This window comes from Vitis vinifera, chromosome 7, assembly GCF_030704535.1.
Source record: "Vitis vinifera cultivar Pinot Noir 40024 chromosome 7, ASM3070453v1".
Taxonomy (NCBI): Eukaryota; Viridiplantae; Streptophyta; class Magnoliopsida; order Vitales; family Vitaceae; genus Vitis; species Vitis vinifera.
Genome location: NC_081811.1, coordinates 2,648,940 through 2,664,997, shown reverse-complemented (window position 1 = coordinate 2,664,997; position 16,058 = coordinate 2,648,940). Strand labels below are relative to the sequence as shown.

Sequence of the window (16,058 nt, the reverse complement as noted above, 5' to 3'; positions counted from 1 at the left end):
TTTCAGTCTATATTTAATTTATTTATAAACATAATATTTATTTTAATATTAAATTTAAAAAATTTATTCATTAATTGAATGATAAATAATAATAAAAAAAAACTATACATTTTCTATCGTGGCATTTTCTCGAACCATAAAAGATAGAAAATCTCTTCAATAAAAAAAAGTATTATGTCCGTTTGTAACGTTTCAATGCTTCTATTTATTTTTTCATAATTTTTATAAATAAAAAAAATTTCAAAACTTATCGTCGAAGACCGAATCAAATGAGATTGTCAAGGCGTACAAGGCTCAATTAATTGTGACAAGTCCATGCGAAACCCCATCGTTGGGTTCGCCGAGGGATATTGCAACTAAACTTTGGGACCGCACCATTTTTGTCTTCAGCGGCTGTGGGTTACCACTTTCCTGACGAATGTGGGAAATGGCGATGGTGGTGGACCTGGTGTTCTTGGCCGTGAATGGAGGGTAGTGGACTTGAGGTCGTTTTCAGTTGGTCATTGGTGTGCACCTACAAGTAAGGTTTGGTGAGAGCTGTCGTGGCCCTTCCTATAAGTGTTGACACGTGGCTTTTGTGTCGTGGATTGAGACTTTAGAGGAGAAATGAGCACCACCAGTTGGGTTCGGATGACGAGGAGGGTGTCTACACTTTTCTGATTTCCTTTTTAATTTTACTTTTTGTAATATTATTTTTATTATTAAAAAATTAAGGATATATTTAATAATTATTTTCGCCAAAATATATATATATATGGACCCCGTATTCGGTTCATGTCCCACTTGGTGGCGAACTCGATTTTTATTTGAAAAATTGATTTTTATTGATTATTTGAAAATGACTTGGAGTCGCTACTTCTTTTTGTTTTATTTTTAAAAGGGTAAACAAAATAAGAAAGAAAACCCTAAGTGTGACTCCTTGCTTTGAAAAAGGTTGGTCTACGAAAAATGGTCTACGAAAAATCGGGTTCGGGGTCAGGTTACTTATCGGAAAGGTACAGTAAAAGACCGTAGCACCTCTCTAAGTCCCTAAAGTTGAGTCTCTATTAATAAAATGAAGCTGACGTGATAATCGATGAGTAAATCAATAAATATCCTGAACGATCATGAACATGTAAGAATCAGAACACTCAATGAAGAATGATCAAAGTGAGAGCGGGACGTACCTTAACATCAAACGATCAATGTGCTGAAAACGATCTTATCCAACAAGTTATGTTGGATCTCTAGCTGTTCTTGCTCCAACATTTTTCCAGAAAATCCATGAACTGCTCCACTGGTTCACTATCCTTCCCTCCTAGATATCTTTTTCCTCAAGTCACCTCAAAAAGACACATCTCTCAAGCCATCATCTCCTCCTCCCAGTTTTCTTCCCCCTTCCAAAAATATCTCTAACCGCAGCACTCCGGATCCCAGCTACCACTCCCCACCCCCCCCCCCCCCCCCCCCCCCCACTCCACGAGTTGACAAGTGGCTCATTGAGAGGCCTACCTGGTAAGAATGAGTTGCTAGGATATGACAAACCTATATTAATTAAAAACTATTTTATGTTTTTTATTATTAAAAATAAAAGTTACATGTTTTCAAAAAATATTTTTTATTATTTTATATTATTTTTCTTTGTTTTTATATAATTATTTTTTAAACATAAAAATTATTTTTTAAATATAGTAGAAGCAACATATTTAAGTTTTTTCTTAAATTTTTATAATTATTTTAATTTTAATAATATGTGTATGAAATATTTATTATATTGCAATTCAAACAAGGCTAGGCCGCTAGAGCATCAAATAGTAACTTAACAAACTTTTGGGTTCACCTATCAGTGTTCTAATTCATTTCTCTCTGGATGAGAAATGTAAGGAAGGTGAAAAAAACAGAGTCATTCAAGAAAATGCAGGAAACTGTCGTAATAGTGGTAGGAGCAGGTCCTTCAGGCCTTGCAACTGCAGCTTCCCTTAACCTCCTCTCAATACCCAACATAGTTCTTGAAAGAGAAGATTGTTTTGCTCCCCTCTGGCAGAAAAAATCATATGACCGCCTTCATCTTCACCTCCCTAAGCAAGCCTGTGAGCTCGCTCACATGCCTATGCCCACTTCTTATCCAACATACCCCTCCAGACTTCAGTTCATACAGTATTTGAGGGACTATGTCTCTCACTTTGGTATAAGTCCTGTGTACCATAGATTGGTGGAGTCTGCAAGTTTTGATGAAGTCACTGAAAAATGGAAGGTTAAGGTGAGGGTTATTAATGGTGGCTCCGATGAGATTGAGGAGTATTCCTGTCGGTTCCTGGTGGTGGCTAGTGGGGAAACCAGCGATGCGTTCATCCCGGAGGTTGAGGGGTTGAGTAGTTTTAAAGGAGAGGTTCTGCATTCGACTCAGTATAAGTGTGGAAAAGAGTATGCTGAGAAGACTGTTTTGGTTGTTGGATCTGGGAATTCAGGCATGGAGATTGCATTAGACCTCTCAAATTATGGAGCCAAGACCTCAATTGTTGTTCGCAGCCCGGTAAATTTGTGTTCTAATCATCTGGGTCTTTTTGTTTGTTGATTTTTGTGAAAGGTCCCTTTACTGTGAATGGTCATGCAGGTTCATATTCTTTCCAAGGAGATCATGCATCTGGGGCTGTTTCTAGCAAGATATCTTCCCTTTAACATGGTGGAGTATTTGACTGTTATGCTAAGTAAGATTATGTATGGAGACTTGACCAAATATGGCATAATCAGGCATGAAGAGGGTCCCTTTACTGTCAAAGCCAAGTATGGAAAGTATCCAATTATTGATCTCGGAACCTACAAGAAGATCAAGTCCGGTGAGATTCAGGTAACAGAGAGGATTTGTGAAAGTTTTAGTTTCATACATAATGATTGTTTGATTGTGTAATTCGCTTTTTCGATATTTTCAAATGCTCTCGTGTTTCCCTAGCTTAAGGTACAAGGGAGGGGTTTTCCAAGTTTTTTTCCCTTTGTCATAGCAGATGATCCGTACTAGCTCAACTGTGCTTTCCTAATTAGGGGAATGCATTGTTGAGAAGTTAAAAAGGGAGATATTTAGAGTATTCTTCTGTCCAGGTTAAAATATTCTTCCACGATAATAACCACCACTCAACGATAATAACAATCTAACAAGAATAAAAAATGATAATCCAAAAACATTCCATTAAAAAAATGAGTGACAAAAATGTACCATTTAATCCACCTTATCCACTTGATACCAAACCTTTTTTTTTTTCTTTCTTTTTTTAAAATCTACTAAGAAAAAACCTCAATTGATGTGATCATATGCCTTCTCGCTATATAACTTACATATGACTCAACTTCTATAGCTCTTGTTTAGTTGATTCTTCTGCTATGAAAACTGCATCCCACACTTGTTTGCCTCCCACAAAAGCATGCTAAGAAGTTGAACTTGAAACCACTTTACACATCACCTTTTTTAGGTCTGTTGGCCAAAACCTTTGCAAGAAGCTTGTGTAGGCTCCTCACTAAGTTGATAGGTTTGAGTCCTTCAAGTGTTTTATACTTTTTTTTTATTTTTTAACTAACACTACAAAGGTGGCATTGAGGCTTCTTTTGAATGAGCTTAGCTCAGAGAGCTCTACAAAAAAACCAAACCAATCCCAACTCAATTCTCAAAAAACCATGATCTGAATCAAGGGCTTTATCCCCACACAAACTAAAGAAGACTACAAAATCTTTCTCTTCAAAGAAATGAGACTCCAAGGACTCTAAATTTTCTCCACCAAAATGTAAAAAAAAACACCCCACTAATATTCCGTCCCCGCTCTCCTATCTCAAGGAGGGAGAAGGCAATGGAAAGCAGTTATACTCCCTTCTTTTATGTCTACATCCTCCAATAACATTTCACTATTTACCTTAATTTTAGTCCAATAGTTTCCCCTTCCATGAACAATAGCTTTCTTTTGTTAAAAACCTGGTGTTTTTGTCTTCCCCTTTTTAATAATTATTCTCTTGATTGTACCTCCAAGAGACCTCTTCCACTGCTGCCCACTTCCTAAATTCAGTTACAGATTATATAAAATTGCTTGTATAATAAAAAAAAACATACCCAGGTTTTGCCAGCACTGACAAGCATCAGAGGCAGTGAAGTGGTATTTAAGAACGGCGAGTCACATCCATTTGATGTAATAGTCTTCGCCACTGGCTTTAAGAGATCGACAAATAAGTGGCTTAAGGTGAGTCAATACAAGTCAGCATCCATTTGTTATACAATTTTCTTGATCCTCCTGGGGTAAAAATTTCATTTGTTTTGAGCAGGATGATGACCTTTTGGATGATAATGGGTTTGCAAGGCTCATGCCTCCTAACAACTGGAAGGGAAAGAAGGGTTTATATTGTGCCGGATTGGCCGGAAGAGGCTTGACTGGAGCTCGTGTGGATGCAGAGAAAATAGCAAATGATATTAAGACACTACTGTAATTTACTTTTATAGCGCATAAACCCAGATGGATTTGGATGAGAAAATTTGGTGTATTTTTATTTCCTCTTTGGATAGAATCATAAAAATACTTAAATAAGTACCATTTCCAGAGGACCCAACATTAATACAACAATGCTTTCAAGCCGAACTGCAGCTGCTTCTGCACACATCTACACTCTCCCAAAATGTATTGAAAAAAAAGGCTGTAGAAAATTTTTAAGGTTACAGCCCATGTTATTCATAATGGCACAAGGGGTCAACAGAAGCTGTGATGCCACCAATCGGTCTTTGTACAGCCTGCAAGCTGTGGCTGTGGTGCAGTTGTGGCTGCAAAGGGAAGCTTCAGGTTGACCTTTCAAGTTATGGCGATTATGCCCACAGGAGTCCATCAGAACCAATTTCCAAATTTGAGACTGGGATGTCTCCAAAATCTTGATTTATTGATCGGTTATCTCCCAAGGAGTCCATGTATGGTTTTAACAGATCAGAAGATCTTTCAGACGGTATTCCATAATCTTTGAGAATGCAAGGAGAGGCTGCAGCAGCAGCCTCTCTTTCCAAAACAGCAAGGTAATTGTCTTCAAATTCAAAAACCAAATACTTGTCTTTACAAGCTGTGCAATGACCAAACAATCATGAGAATAACAATAATTCGGAAGGAAAGAACATTAACCAAATAGGGATGATGTTACTTACAATCAATAAGGTGTGCCAGATGATGAATGTTTTTAATCCATGTCCCATTGAACTTCAGAACCTGCCATCATTTTAGGTCACATGATATATGCAAATCCACAAAAGCATCTCAAAGATAAGGGGGCAACATTTAAATTATTACTTGCCTGCTGATTGCTCATATTCTCATACCCAATATTTACTTCATTTGCTAAAACCTATCAATGAAAAGGGGAAACATGGGGTAAGATCTCAAATCTTGTGTATGTGCTTGTTGGAAAAATTATTCACTAACCTGAGATAAGATCACAATTTGTTCCCCTTTAAATCTTGCCAAAGAATAGCGTGCCTTTGTCAGTAGTTTCAACTGATCAGAAAGAAAAAGACTAATAAACTCTTAAGCTTGAAAAGAGGAAAAGAAAGCAAAACTATTTTTATAGTATAAATAATGCAAGAAGTCATAGAATGTTAGTTTGATATAAACACCATGCCTAAAGGTGTGATCTATTATCCAAAACTTACTCCTATTGTGTCTTCACACTCCTCCCTGTCAACACAGAAACAAATATAAATTAGCATTACAACAAGCATACACATACATTGAAAGTTAAAAGTGCATTTTCAAGAGGCTGGAGTCTAAACCAACATACTCTATAAGTGGTTCCGAGAGGGGGGTAAACACCAAACCAGAAATTATTAGATATGAAGGTTGACCTCCTTCAATGTGATACGGAACCTTGAGGTAAAGGCATATAGGATCCAGAGCATTAGTTAGCAACGAAACATAGAAATATGAAAATATCATTATTGAAATAAAGCAAGATTCTAATGGCATACCAAATGTACACGCGGATCTAAAACTACTTGAACTTTCATAAAAGCACCAGCTCTGATAATTCCCACCTCTACAACATCACCTGTAAATCTGTATTAGACAATTTAGAACACCCCTCAGCTAAGATAATTGTTACTTTACTGAACCTAGGTTAGACACAGAACATAAACGAAAATGAAAAGAGAGAGGGAGGGGGAAGGAGGAACCAGAAGAAGAAAATTAATAAGACTGTAAAATAAGGATAAACCATGCAACCCCATAATAGTAGTTTATGGAAAATTAAATTGCCTAATAGGTATGCCTACAGATGCTGATCATAAAAGGTATCAACGACAAGAGGTAAAACCAGGTCCGATCAAACCGATTATGCAAAGCCAACACTTGACTGCAGGGCTAGCCCCTAACCACAAGTACAATATCCTCTGAAGATGCTATGAATTAGATTGATCAGGATCAGATGGCTAGCTGCCAACATCACATTTTATGTTCCATCAAAAATTAACCCTGCATGGATCCCCATAGAAGAAAGGTTGATGTGGGAGTGAAACAATTCGCCTCTCTGCACCCCATGCCAAAGGAGCAGTTGAGTAATGGAGAACCCCCCAAAGTAAAAGCAGGACTAACAGACCAATATACAACAAACAAAAAGATGTGATCTAAAGAAGTTTCAGCTTTTACTTCAGTTGCTCTGTAGAGGATAAGATTTTTTACTTTTGACTTATGAGGTAACGGAATGCAATGCGCTCAGTTGACCGGAATGGCACTGTTCCTTCACAGCCTACATGAACACCATCAAAGCTTACAATCACGTCCCCCTGGAAAAGCATACAATCTAAAACTATTACTGAACTTCAAATATTTAAATATTAAAGGTTGTTAATAGGGCTATAAAAACCCAGAAGCCTGAGTTAATTGTGCTATTAGGCTACTGATACTAAATGAACTGTAAGAACATTTGAATAAGTAAACATACAGAAAAAGGAAAATGTAGGAAAGATGCCAATAATCTATGTTAATTGCAGTATGCATTAAAAAATAAATAAATAAAAATTGACCATTGGAAAACAAAAAAAAAACTTTTTACAAAACCAAAAGAGCACTGTATATTATTAGCTGTTGACTCTCTACAGGCTTAATAGCTAATCCTTTACCTCACTTATTGTGTCCTCGGTGTTTATTTGGCAGAATTCTATAGACTGTAAGTTGTTATATTGCATAGTGATTAAAATGTCAACAGGTGAAAAACTGAGAATGTTAATTCCTTCATCCAATATATTGCAAGCACCACATAAAAGTATTTGAAAAATAATATTGTCATTATCCTAATATTCATTGGACTGACTATGCTGACAAGAACCACTATGGAAGTGAAGTATCCTAAAAAAAAAAGCACTATGGAAGTGAAGGAAGGTATCGTCATGGGCGAGTGTTAACTAGGCATCCAACTCATTTAACTGTAAGCTCCTGAAGTAAAAAATGTCAATTGTACCTCCTTTAAGACATTGTTTGCATCAGAAGTGGGTTCAACTCTCCGCACCAGTACACCCTGCAAAAAATAGATGTCATTATGAGAAGTTGTGAGAAAGCTCGGATCTTAGCACTTAGTAGAAACAGATGACATACAAATGAACTTCGAAAATTTGGGCACTACCAGAGCACATAATATGTTTACATTATTACTCATTATAGAGTTGGTCAAATATACATTTATAAAGAACAATGATGACATAATATGCTTGAGCAGTAGACTCAGATGCTAATGCATTCAATGTTTCTCAAGCTTCATCAATAAGAACAAATCTATCAGCACAAATGGTCACTCTTCCCCTGCAGGACACATTGTCATTCATGATACACTCAATCCTGTCCCAATATTCTAATTACCCAAATTTCATATTTTCAATTGCTTCCCCATCCCCATATCTAACCATGTCCAACCTCCCGGACCTCTCCTATATTCCACTCCCAGAAGTGTGAGAAGCTGCTCTGCAGGATAGACTCACTCCTAGATGCAACTCAATCAGCACCTTAAAGACCTTCAAGAGAGTCAATAAATAAAACCTTTTCCAAGACACAAAATCCAGGGAACCACCTTCCTTTCAACCTTGAATTCCCTCCTTCCATCACAAGCAAATCCCATGACTCTCACCACCACAAGCAACACACTAGTCCTATCACAAGCTAACGAAAAAAATGAAGATGCATGATTCTATTAACATTTAACATGGAAAGAAAAGACCGTACGCCCCACAAAATGCAAACAAATATCAAGAACTATTTCATTTAAGAAATGTACATTAAAGATTTATAGTACAGAAAGATATCACTGCAAGCATGCAAAAACCTAATATCATACTGATCCCAAGAGCCATATGAGTAGATAAAGATATGAACCTCATTCGACTGAACTTTTAGGCAAGAACGTAGTGCAGGATTCTCCAACTTTTGCAACAATACTCCAAGGCAAGGAAAACCTGTAAGTTAATTAGCAAAATATTACTTAGCAGTCAGGATGACTCCATGTCTTTGGAAGCTCAATTTTACAATATTTGAATCACAATAAGGACAAAGGCCGATAATTTAGAAAGAAAAGTAAAACCAAATACCAACAATTGAATAGAATTCAAAACAACCGTCGAGAGTCATGCAAAATGAATTTTTATACAGATCTATACTTGAAAAAAGTATTGTAGAATTAACTTAACTTGAAAAAAGTTGAACATAACAGGTCTATACTTTAGCCATTTTGATCCTTAAAGCACACTACATGCATGAGCACTATCAATCTTTTGTGAAGATTCAACATATACTCTAAGGGCAGATCCCAAGTGAGGTAATGCAGGTCATCTGCATGAAGAACCCTTAATGTCCCTATAGTTTGATGTGGTCAATAAGAGTTTCTTACCAGTGTACTTCCCATTTCTCTCGTAGTCATCCAAAAAATGAGACACAACTGTAGTTGGAATCACATATCCAATATTCTCAACATCCTCAGATCTGAAAACCTAAAAGGAAATTTCTTGTAAAAACATCATGATGGGAAAAATAGCATGCTTAAAATGAGTGACTGGCACAATTACAAATATAAACACATGGAGAGTATTAATTAACAAAACTAAAATATGAGAAGACCTCACTCAGAAAAAATGCCGGATTTTTTGTCCAGGGTAGTATCCATAGGGGTCAATTTTCACACATTGCAGATTACACATGAATCCCAGAATCTAGAACCAATTAATATTAAGACACAAAGTTTCATAGCATGCCAGAAAATCTACCTGAAATGCAACTCCAATGCACTCCCCCTGGTCATTGAACGCAGGACCACCACTATTACCTAAAATATTAAGACATAAAGTTTCATAGCATGCCTAACAAAATAAAATAAATTCATTTTTTCAAGGGGAGATAAAGAAATTTTTCTGATATATATTTTTGTTGATATACATATATGTATCAGAAAACTTCCAATAAATTAAGTTAGAAATATAGTTGCTAGGCACCACTGACCAGGATTTATTGCTGCATCAATTTGAATGCCCAGCAAATCAGATGAACCATGAGCATAAGATGTAACCTGAATATAAAATTCGTAAGAACCTTGATATTTTTGTTCAAAAACAACCTTGAACAAAGAGACAAAAAGAAAAGGTTGGTACAGTGCAAACGCTTAGCTACTTGAAATAGCATGCATATTTTGAACAAGATTCTAATCACAACAACATAAATGAGGATTACTGGCAACAAAATGAAAGTAATATCCTAAAAGTACCAAGCAACTTTGAAGTTCCATCAAAAGATGCTTAATGAAATAATACGCATCCATCACTTGGCTCTTAAGTTTCCATCAAAATTGAACAGAATAAATATTTACATGTCAATTTTTCCTATTGGAAGGCCCCTAGTTCTAAGAGACATTGGTTCTTGTTTTAACTAATAATTCTGCATGCCTAAATTGGGGCATTGTGCAGTTATTGGGCATTATGCACTTGTATGGGTATTATGATTAATAGAAGACTCCTGTTTGATCCAGATGAAGATGATGACAGGACTGAGAATCCTATCACTAAGAAGTGAAAAACACACAAAGCAAAAGAAACAGTAGCTGAAAATCCTGACATAAGAATCAAGAAAATACTAGGCATGATAATTTAACAGTTTGATGTGACAAATCAAACCTCTTAGCAACAAAGGAAGAACTGAACAAAAAGAGCAGAAAAGAAGATTTCTTCAAAGAAATGACCACAGAGAGAGATCAAACCTCTATACGCGATACCACCCCTTTTGTAACCGAAATAGTATCTCCTCCAAGCGGATATCCCACTACAGTTACTGCATCCTGCCAATTGAGAAGTAACACAAAAAACAGTTTAAAATGTTTCACCCAGAACATACACTTATAATATAGGAGTAGAGACTTTTTAAGCCATGAAAAATACACTAAGTTTTTCATTTGATAAACAAATTAGAGATATGATGCTGAGAAATTGTCATGTAGACGACCCATAAGAAGACTTTATTCAACCCATTAAATTTGATGTTAAGATTAAATTAGATTTTTAAGCCATGAAAAATTCACTAAGTTTTTCATTTCATAAACAAATTAGAGATACGATGCCGAGGAATTATCATGTAGACAACTCATAAGAAGACTTTCCTCAACCCATTAAATTTGATGTTAAGATTAAATTAGATTTCATTCAGTTGCAGTTTCTAACATGATGTTAGAGATTCTAATTTATTTTTTAACAGTTTAAACGGTCATGAAATATGTGCTAAATATTCAGCATCCTAACACATTGATGTGTTATTAAGCATGGTAGTTTGGTCATCCATCTTTATAAATAAGATTCATAGGAAATTCCTTCAACAAAAGGATATAGGTACTCTGAAGACTTAAAAAAGTTCTTAACTAATTACATATTGATTTATGTCTATTTACATGCTTATTCATACACTAATTATGCACATGAACACTTCAAAATAAAGCCAGAGTCATTACACAAGAGGACAAACAGGATTCACAATGAAACAATCCCTCTGGAGAAAGTGGTAATTAAAACCTGAAGACGTGGCAAGCGTCCAAAATTGAGTGGCTCAGTTCCTTTCCAGAATTCTTCACTTTCTACTGAAAGCAAAGCTATATCACATTCAATACCTCGTGCTAAAACCTGTACATTATTAGATCACTGAGAGGAAAGTAAGCTGCAACATCTAATCAACTTGAAATGTGAGAGTAAATAATGAAGCAACTACTCATAAACTTTAACAGAAAATCATAGGAGTGATACCTTAGCCACATATTTTGTATCATCTCCCCTTCTCTTCACTTTGACCTGCAGCCATGAAAGTAACATGGTTTAAGTAGGCATTCATGGCATACATATCATGCTGTAAAGTGATTGGAACATAAAAGGAAAGGAATTCTTGCAACCACTTAACAGAAAGGAAAATTAACAATGAAAACTCTATCACACTATACTAAGATTTTTTGTTTTTGATTTTTATTTTTTGCTAGGCAATAACATTAATATATTAATTAACAAGTGCTGAAAAAATAGCAGACCAATTTTTTCATAAATATATTTTTATATGAAAAAAATGAAGGTTATGAAAAAAAAAATGAAGGTTTATTAAAACAAAAGGCAAGAGTACAAAGAGAAGCCCTTCAACAAAGAGAACTGAAATGAAATAAGAGTACAAGGAGAAGCCCTTCAATGAAGGGGATTGAAATGAAATGTCCACACCCCCCACCCGTCCACAGGCCCCAAAAATGAAGAAAAAAGAAGAAGAAGAATTAAATCTCATGGCAAAAGAAACCACGTAACTTAAATTAAGGTTGGTAAAAATGCCCTCTATACTCTTCTAACATTAGGGCTCCCCTTCAAGCTGAAAAGACTGGCCTCTTCATTAGCAGATCCTGGAAGCCATTTGAAGCTGACGATTATCCTTGATACAAGCCTCTCAAGCACCCATATAGTGTAAATTAACCTCAAAGAGCACAAAGTATTCTCTGAAGCTCATTCAATGATTGTGGCCTTATAAGGAACTGTCCTTCCACTAAAAATCAATTCACCACATACCTTGCTTCTCTAAGGCCCTCAAGAAGGGCTAGAGCCTCTGCATTGATCACATTCCCAAAACCCTTAGGTTTAGAGAAGGCCAAATTCACATCGTCAAAATGGTCAGTGGAAATACCTCAACTCCCGTGGGCTGGACTTCCTAAGGGAAAATCATAAAGTTGTTCTGGTCAAGGAAGTTTCAAATTTTGAATCCCGTAAGCAACAACGTTCCAAGGATAGTAGGGAAAGCCCTTTTAAGACTGAATATCAGGTTTGCTAAGAAGCGAAAAAGCAGAGTGTGATGGACAGCAGTGCACTGCTCAGTTTGGTGCATTGAAAAAGGGTGCAACAAAAGAATTTCAGAAAAGCTGTTGAGCTACCCATGTTAGAAGGAGATCATTTAAAATCAAGATTTTATTTGTCCGGCAGCTAAATCTAATGAGAATAGTGAATCCTCCTTTCTTGATTTCATAACTGTACGAGCAGAATTTCAATGTTAGCTCCAGTTCTTATTTTTTTCTTCTCTCTCCCATTTTTCCTGGGTGATTCTGGTACACTGCACGTGTAGATTGATCTTGCCCTCTCTGGCATTTCTTTTAATTCATTCTGCCTTTTCCACAAAAAAAGAATAACCATATCAGTTGTTGGAGAATTTAGAGGATTACCTGGGTAGCATGTTCAACACAATGTGCATTTGTCAAAAGTTTCCCATCCCCAATTATGAAAGCACTGCATACAGAAAAATTTTCAGCAAATATTTCCTGATGAAGGACATTGTCAAAAAAAAAGGTGCAAAACACCAAGGAAAGGAATTCCAAAAAATTGAAAGAACCAAGACTTTACAGAAAAAGAATTTGTATTTAAAATTAAATGTATCAAACAGATAAAGAACTAACATGCCTTCCAGTACTCGTATATTGTCTTTGCTTTTGCCAAGGAAGGGAATAATCAGGCGCAGTGTGGGTGCAGTAAACCTAGACAAGTATTAAAGAAGCTAGAAGGATTAGCAACACACAGAAAATATTCAATATTGAAATTATTAAGGAAAAACAAAGAAGAAGAAGAAACAAATAAACAAACAAACAATAAATAGCAAATAAATGCAACTGCGAATTGACAGTTGCAAGATTAGCACTTGGGAAATGAAATGACAGCATATACAACAAATCATAAAAATTACTTAAAAGACTTTCTTTTTATAAAAAAAAAAAAAAACATTTTTTGGAACATCATATTGCTTTTTTGCCTAGAATGACTTACGAGCTCAATCTAGGAGTTTGGTGTTCCACAGAGACAAATTTAGACATACTTAAATGATCCAACTCATCAAACTTATTTTTAAATAAGTAAGAAAACAATATATTAAAAAGCGCCAAAAGAATAGCATGCAACACGTATACGGGGAGTGCCAAAGGAAAAAAACAAAATGATGGGAAACAAAAAACAATCCCTCCCTTTACAGCCTAACCAATCTACAAAATCTACCAAAGACATGGATACATCCTTTAAACCCCCGTTGACCAACTCCAACAAATTACCCATAAAAAGGGATTTAAGCTCTTGATCAGTAAGCTCTACATTATCAAACACCCTCCTGTCTCTCTTTCCAAATAGTCTAAAACAAACACAAAGGAGTAGCTTTACATGCGTTCTTCTGTTTCTTCCTGACAGAACAACCATTCCAACTTAAAAGAGTTGATCTCGCTGAAAAACTCAACATCCATGCAATACCAAACAATAAGAAGACTAGCTGCCATAGAATTCTTGCCTTGGGACAGTGGAAGACGATGTGCTCAATAGATTCTTCCTCATCTTTGCACATAAAACACCTATCCACCAAAGTCCAACCTCTCCTCTTTAAATTGCCCATGGTCAAAATACCTTTCCAAACTGCTTCCCATGCAAAGAAGCTCACCGTTGTTGGAACACAAGTTGTTGGCAAAGGCTTTGATCACCCATGCTCTAAACAAGAGTAGTAGGATTTGACTGAAAAGTTATCACTCTTAGTGCCCACCTAATTGAGATTTGTCAGAATAATATATTGGCAGCTACGCCTCACCTTATTGAGATGTTTTGGAACAATGGATTGGCAACTATCCAGAGAAAAATAAAGGGTACTCATCAAATGACATGACCATCCAATCAAGTGCTTCTGTGATGATAGACTCCCAATACATATGATAAGACCAGGTGAGCTAGACCCGTTGGAACAGTAGTGCCATGCATTTAAACCATTCCTAATATAAATGTATGTAAAATCCACACATGAAAATAGTTGAGAATGAAATGCATTGTCTAAATTATTAAACACTTAGCATAGGTGAAGGAAAAGAAAACTAAAATGCATATGAAAGAACAGGAAGCAGAGAAAAGGATAAAACTATACCTTCACCACAGCATTAAGAAAAGCTCCATCTTGAAGATTCCCTGTTTCAACCTGGAATATAAAAGGGGTACAAATCAAAAGGTAGAATTGGAGCCGGTAGCACAAGAGATTCATATCCCATCACAGAGAAGAGCCAAAAAAAACCAATAAAAATACACACATGGGGCAAAAAGAAACGCAAACATCAACAGAAGAAAATGCTCCATCATTACTAACTATGACTAAATTGAAGAAAAAAGAACATAAAATTGAACTCGACCCTATCAACAAGAACTTCACAGAAATGGCGCAATGGAACGCACCTGCTGCTGCTCTTTCAAGTCAGAGGAAACCCCCTTCTTGTCCTTTCTCTGAGACTGGGCTCCAAACGATTTGAACGGCGAGGATTGAGTTCGTCTCTTCTCATCCTCTCCCGATCCACCACCAAACTTCACCCAGAAAACAGCGATAAGCAAAGAGCTATCGAAAAAAGAAAGAAAGAAAGAAACATGGAGAAATTAGGGTTTATCTACCTGTTTGGGAGGCTTATTGGGCGATGACGAAGCTCCCTTGTTGCTGCGGCTGATGGCTTTGGGAGCGGATCTGCAGGAGAAGGTGGAGAGGTGGCGGCGGTGGGAGGAAATGGAAGAATAGCGAGAAGTGTAGGCGGAGGCGAGAGAAGAGAAAGAGCAAGTGGTGGCTGCAACCGCCATTTGAGCAGCTGGGCGGAGGAGGAGGGTGAGGATGGTGGCTGCTCTCGGATATTTCTTATCCGCTTGTCTGTAAGAAAATCAAAAAACTAAAAGACTAAATAAATTATTAGGTTTGGCGCCCATGGTTTAATTATAAGCTGTTCTGACATTCACGTCTTTGATTTCATTTAGGTTTTATCCAACGTGGGATTTGAGGAATTTTGAAGACCCAAAATTAGTTCGGAGAGGGGGGAACAAATAAATTTTTTTTTTAAACAAAAATTGTTTCTAACTTATTTTCTATATTTTATATTTTAAAACTAACCATATATGTAGCATTTTATTTTTAATTATTTTTTTATATTTGTATAATTATTTTTTAAAACAATAAAACAAGTGAAAACAATTTTAAAAATATTTTTTGAAAATAATGTTTTATTTTTTTAATAACAAAAAATTATTTTCTATTTTCTAACCCATCAAATATGTCTTTTGTTTTAAATAATAGAAAATTATTTTTTAAAACAGTTATCAAATAAAATATAATTTCCACGGTTGAAAAATAATCTTGAAAACTGATATATATATTCTTAATTTAACACTTTTATCCTTATTTAAAAAAATAAGGTGCTTAAATATGAGATAGTGATTAAAAAGATGATTATTCCATTCAAGTAAAATGGATAAAATAATAGCATGTTTAAAAATAATTACTCTTTTGTAACTTATAATCAAATCATTTGATTGTCAAAATTTCTAAAATATTATGAAGTTTAGTTTTAAAAATTATTATAGTCCATCTCTCAATGGAAGTCGCATGTTTTTTTGCTTCATAATCTCCTTTTAAAAAAAATCATTACTATATTATAAAAGAACACAGCCAACATATTTTAAATAGAATTCCCATTTGTTTAATTTTTTTCTCCTCGTCTTATAGCAAATGTTTTGTAGAATTTTTTTTTTTTTTGATAGGGGTCAAATTGTC

At 35.7% G+C, this 16,058-nt stretch overlaps 2 protein-coding genes across 2 annotated transcripts; one reads left to right on the top strand and one right to left on the bottom strand.

Moving 5' to 3' along the window:
- Nucleotides 1-1,743: 1,743 nt before the first annotated feature.
- LOC100245859 (probable indole-3-pyruvate monooxygenase YUCCA10) lies at nt 1,744-4,592 on the top strand. Its single transcript, XM_002269808.5, has 4 exons — nt 1,744-2,512; nt 2,594-2,827; nt 4,077-4,199; nt 4,282-4,592. The coding sequence occupies exons 1-4, from the start codon at nt 1,850-1,852 to the stop codon at nt 4,441-4,443; spliced, it is 1,182 nt and encodes a 393-aa protein (XP_002269844.1). The 5' UTR covers nt 1,744-1,849; the 3' UTR covers nt 4,444-4,592.
- Nucleotides 4,481-15,208, bottom strand: LOC100251195 (protease Do-like 2, chloroplastic). The gene is made up of 21 exons (XM_002270211.5): nt 14,915-15,208; nt 14,705-14,830; nt 14,403-14,453; nt 12,917-12,990; nt 12,682-12,745; nt 11,246-11,290; nt 11,018-11,125; nt 10,216-10,293; nt 9,465-9,531; nt 9,233-9,291; nt 8,860-8,959; nt 8,349-8,428; nt 7,444-7,500; nt 6,666-6,769; nt 5,957-6,044; nt 5,770-5,855; nt 5,642-5,666; nt 5,415-5,486; nt 5,287-5,337; nt 5,141-5,201; nt 4,481-5,058 (listed from the first exon to the last, which is right to left on the bottom strand). Exons 1-21 carry the CDS (start codon nt 15,092-15,094, stop codon nt 4,814-4,816), a joined length of 1,821 nt encoding a protein of 606 aa, XP_002270247.1. The 5' UTR covers nt 15,095-15,208; the 3' UTR covers nt 4,481-4,813.
- Between the last annotated feature and the right edge of the window lie 850 nt (nt 15,209-16,058).

Coding starts and splice junctions, on each gene's coding strand:
- LOC100245859 (XM_002269808.5), top strand. CDS start 1,850: ATGAGAAATGTAAGGAAGGTGAAAAAAACAGAGTCATTCAAGAAAATG. Junction 2,513..2,593: donor CAATTGTTGTTCGCAGCCCG/GTAAATTTGTGT, acceptor ATGGTCATGCAG/GTTCATATTCTTTCCAAGGA. Junction 4,200..4,281: donor CGACAAATAAGTGGCTTAAG/GTGAGTCAATAC, acceptor TGTTTTGAGCAG/GATGATGACCTTTTGGATGA.
- LOC100251195 (XM_002270211.5), bottom strand. CDS start 15,094: ATGGCGGTTGCAGCCACCACTTGCTCTTTCTCTTCTCTCGCCTCCGCC. Junction 11,126..11,245: donor ATACAAAATATGTGGCTAAG/GTATCACTCCTA, acceptor AATAATGTACAG/GTTTTAGCACGAGGTATTGA. Junction 5,059..5,140: donor TCTGGCACACCTTATTGATT/GTAAGTAACATC, acceptor GTCATTGCACAG/CTTGTAAAGACAAGTATTTG.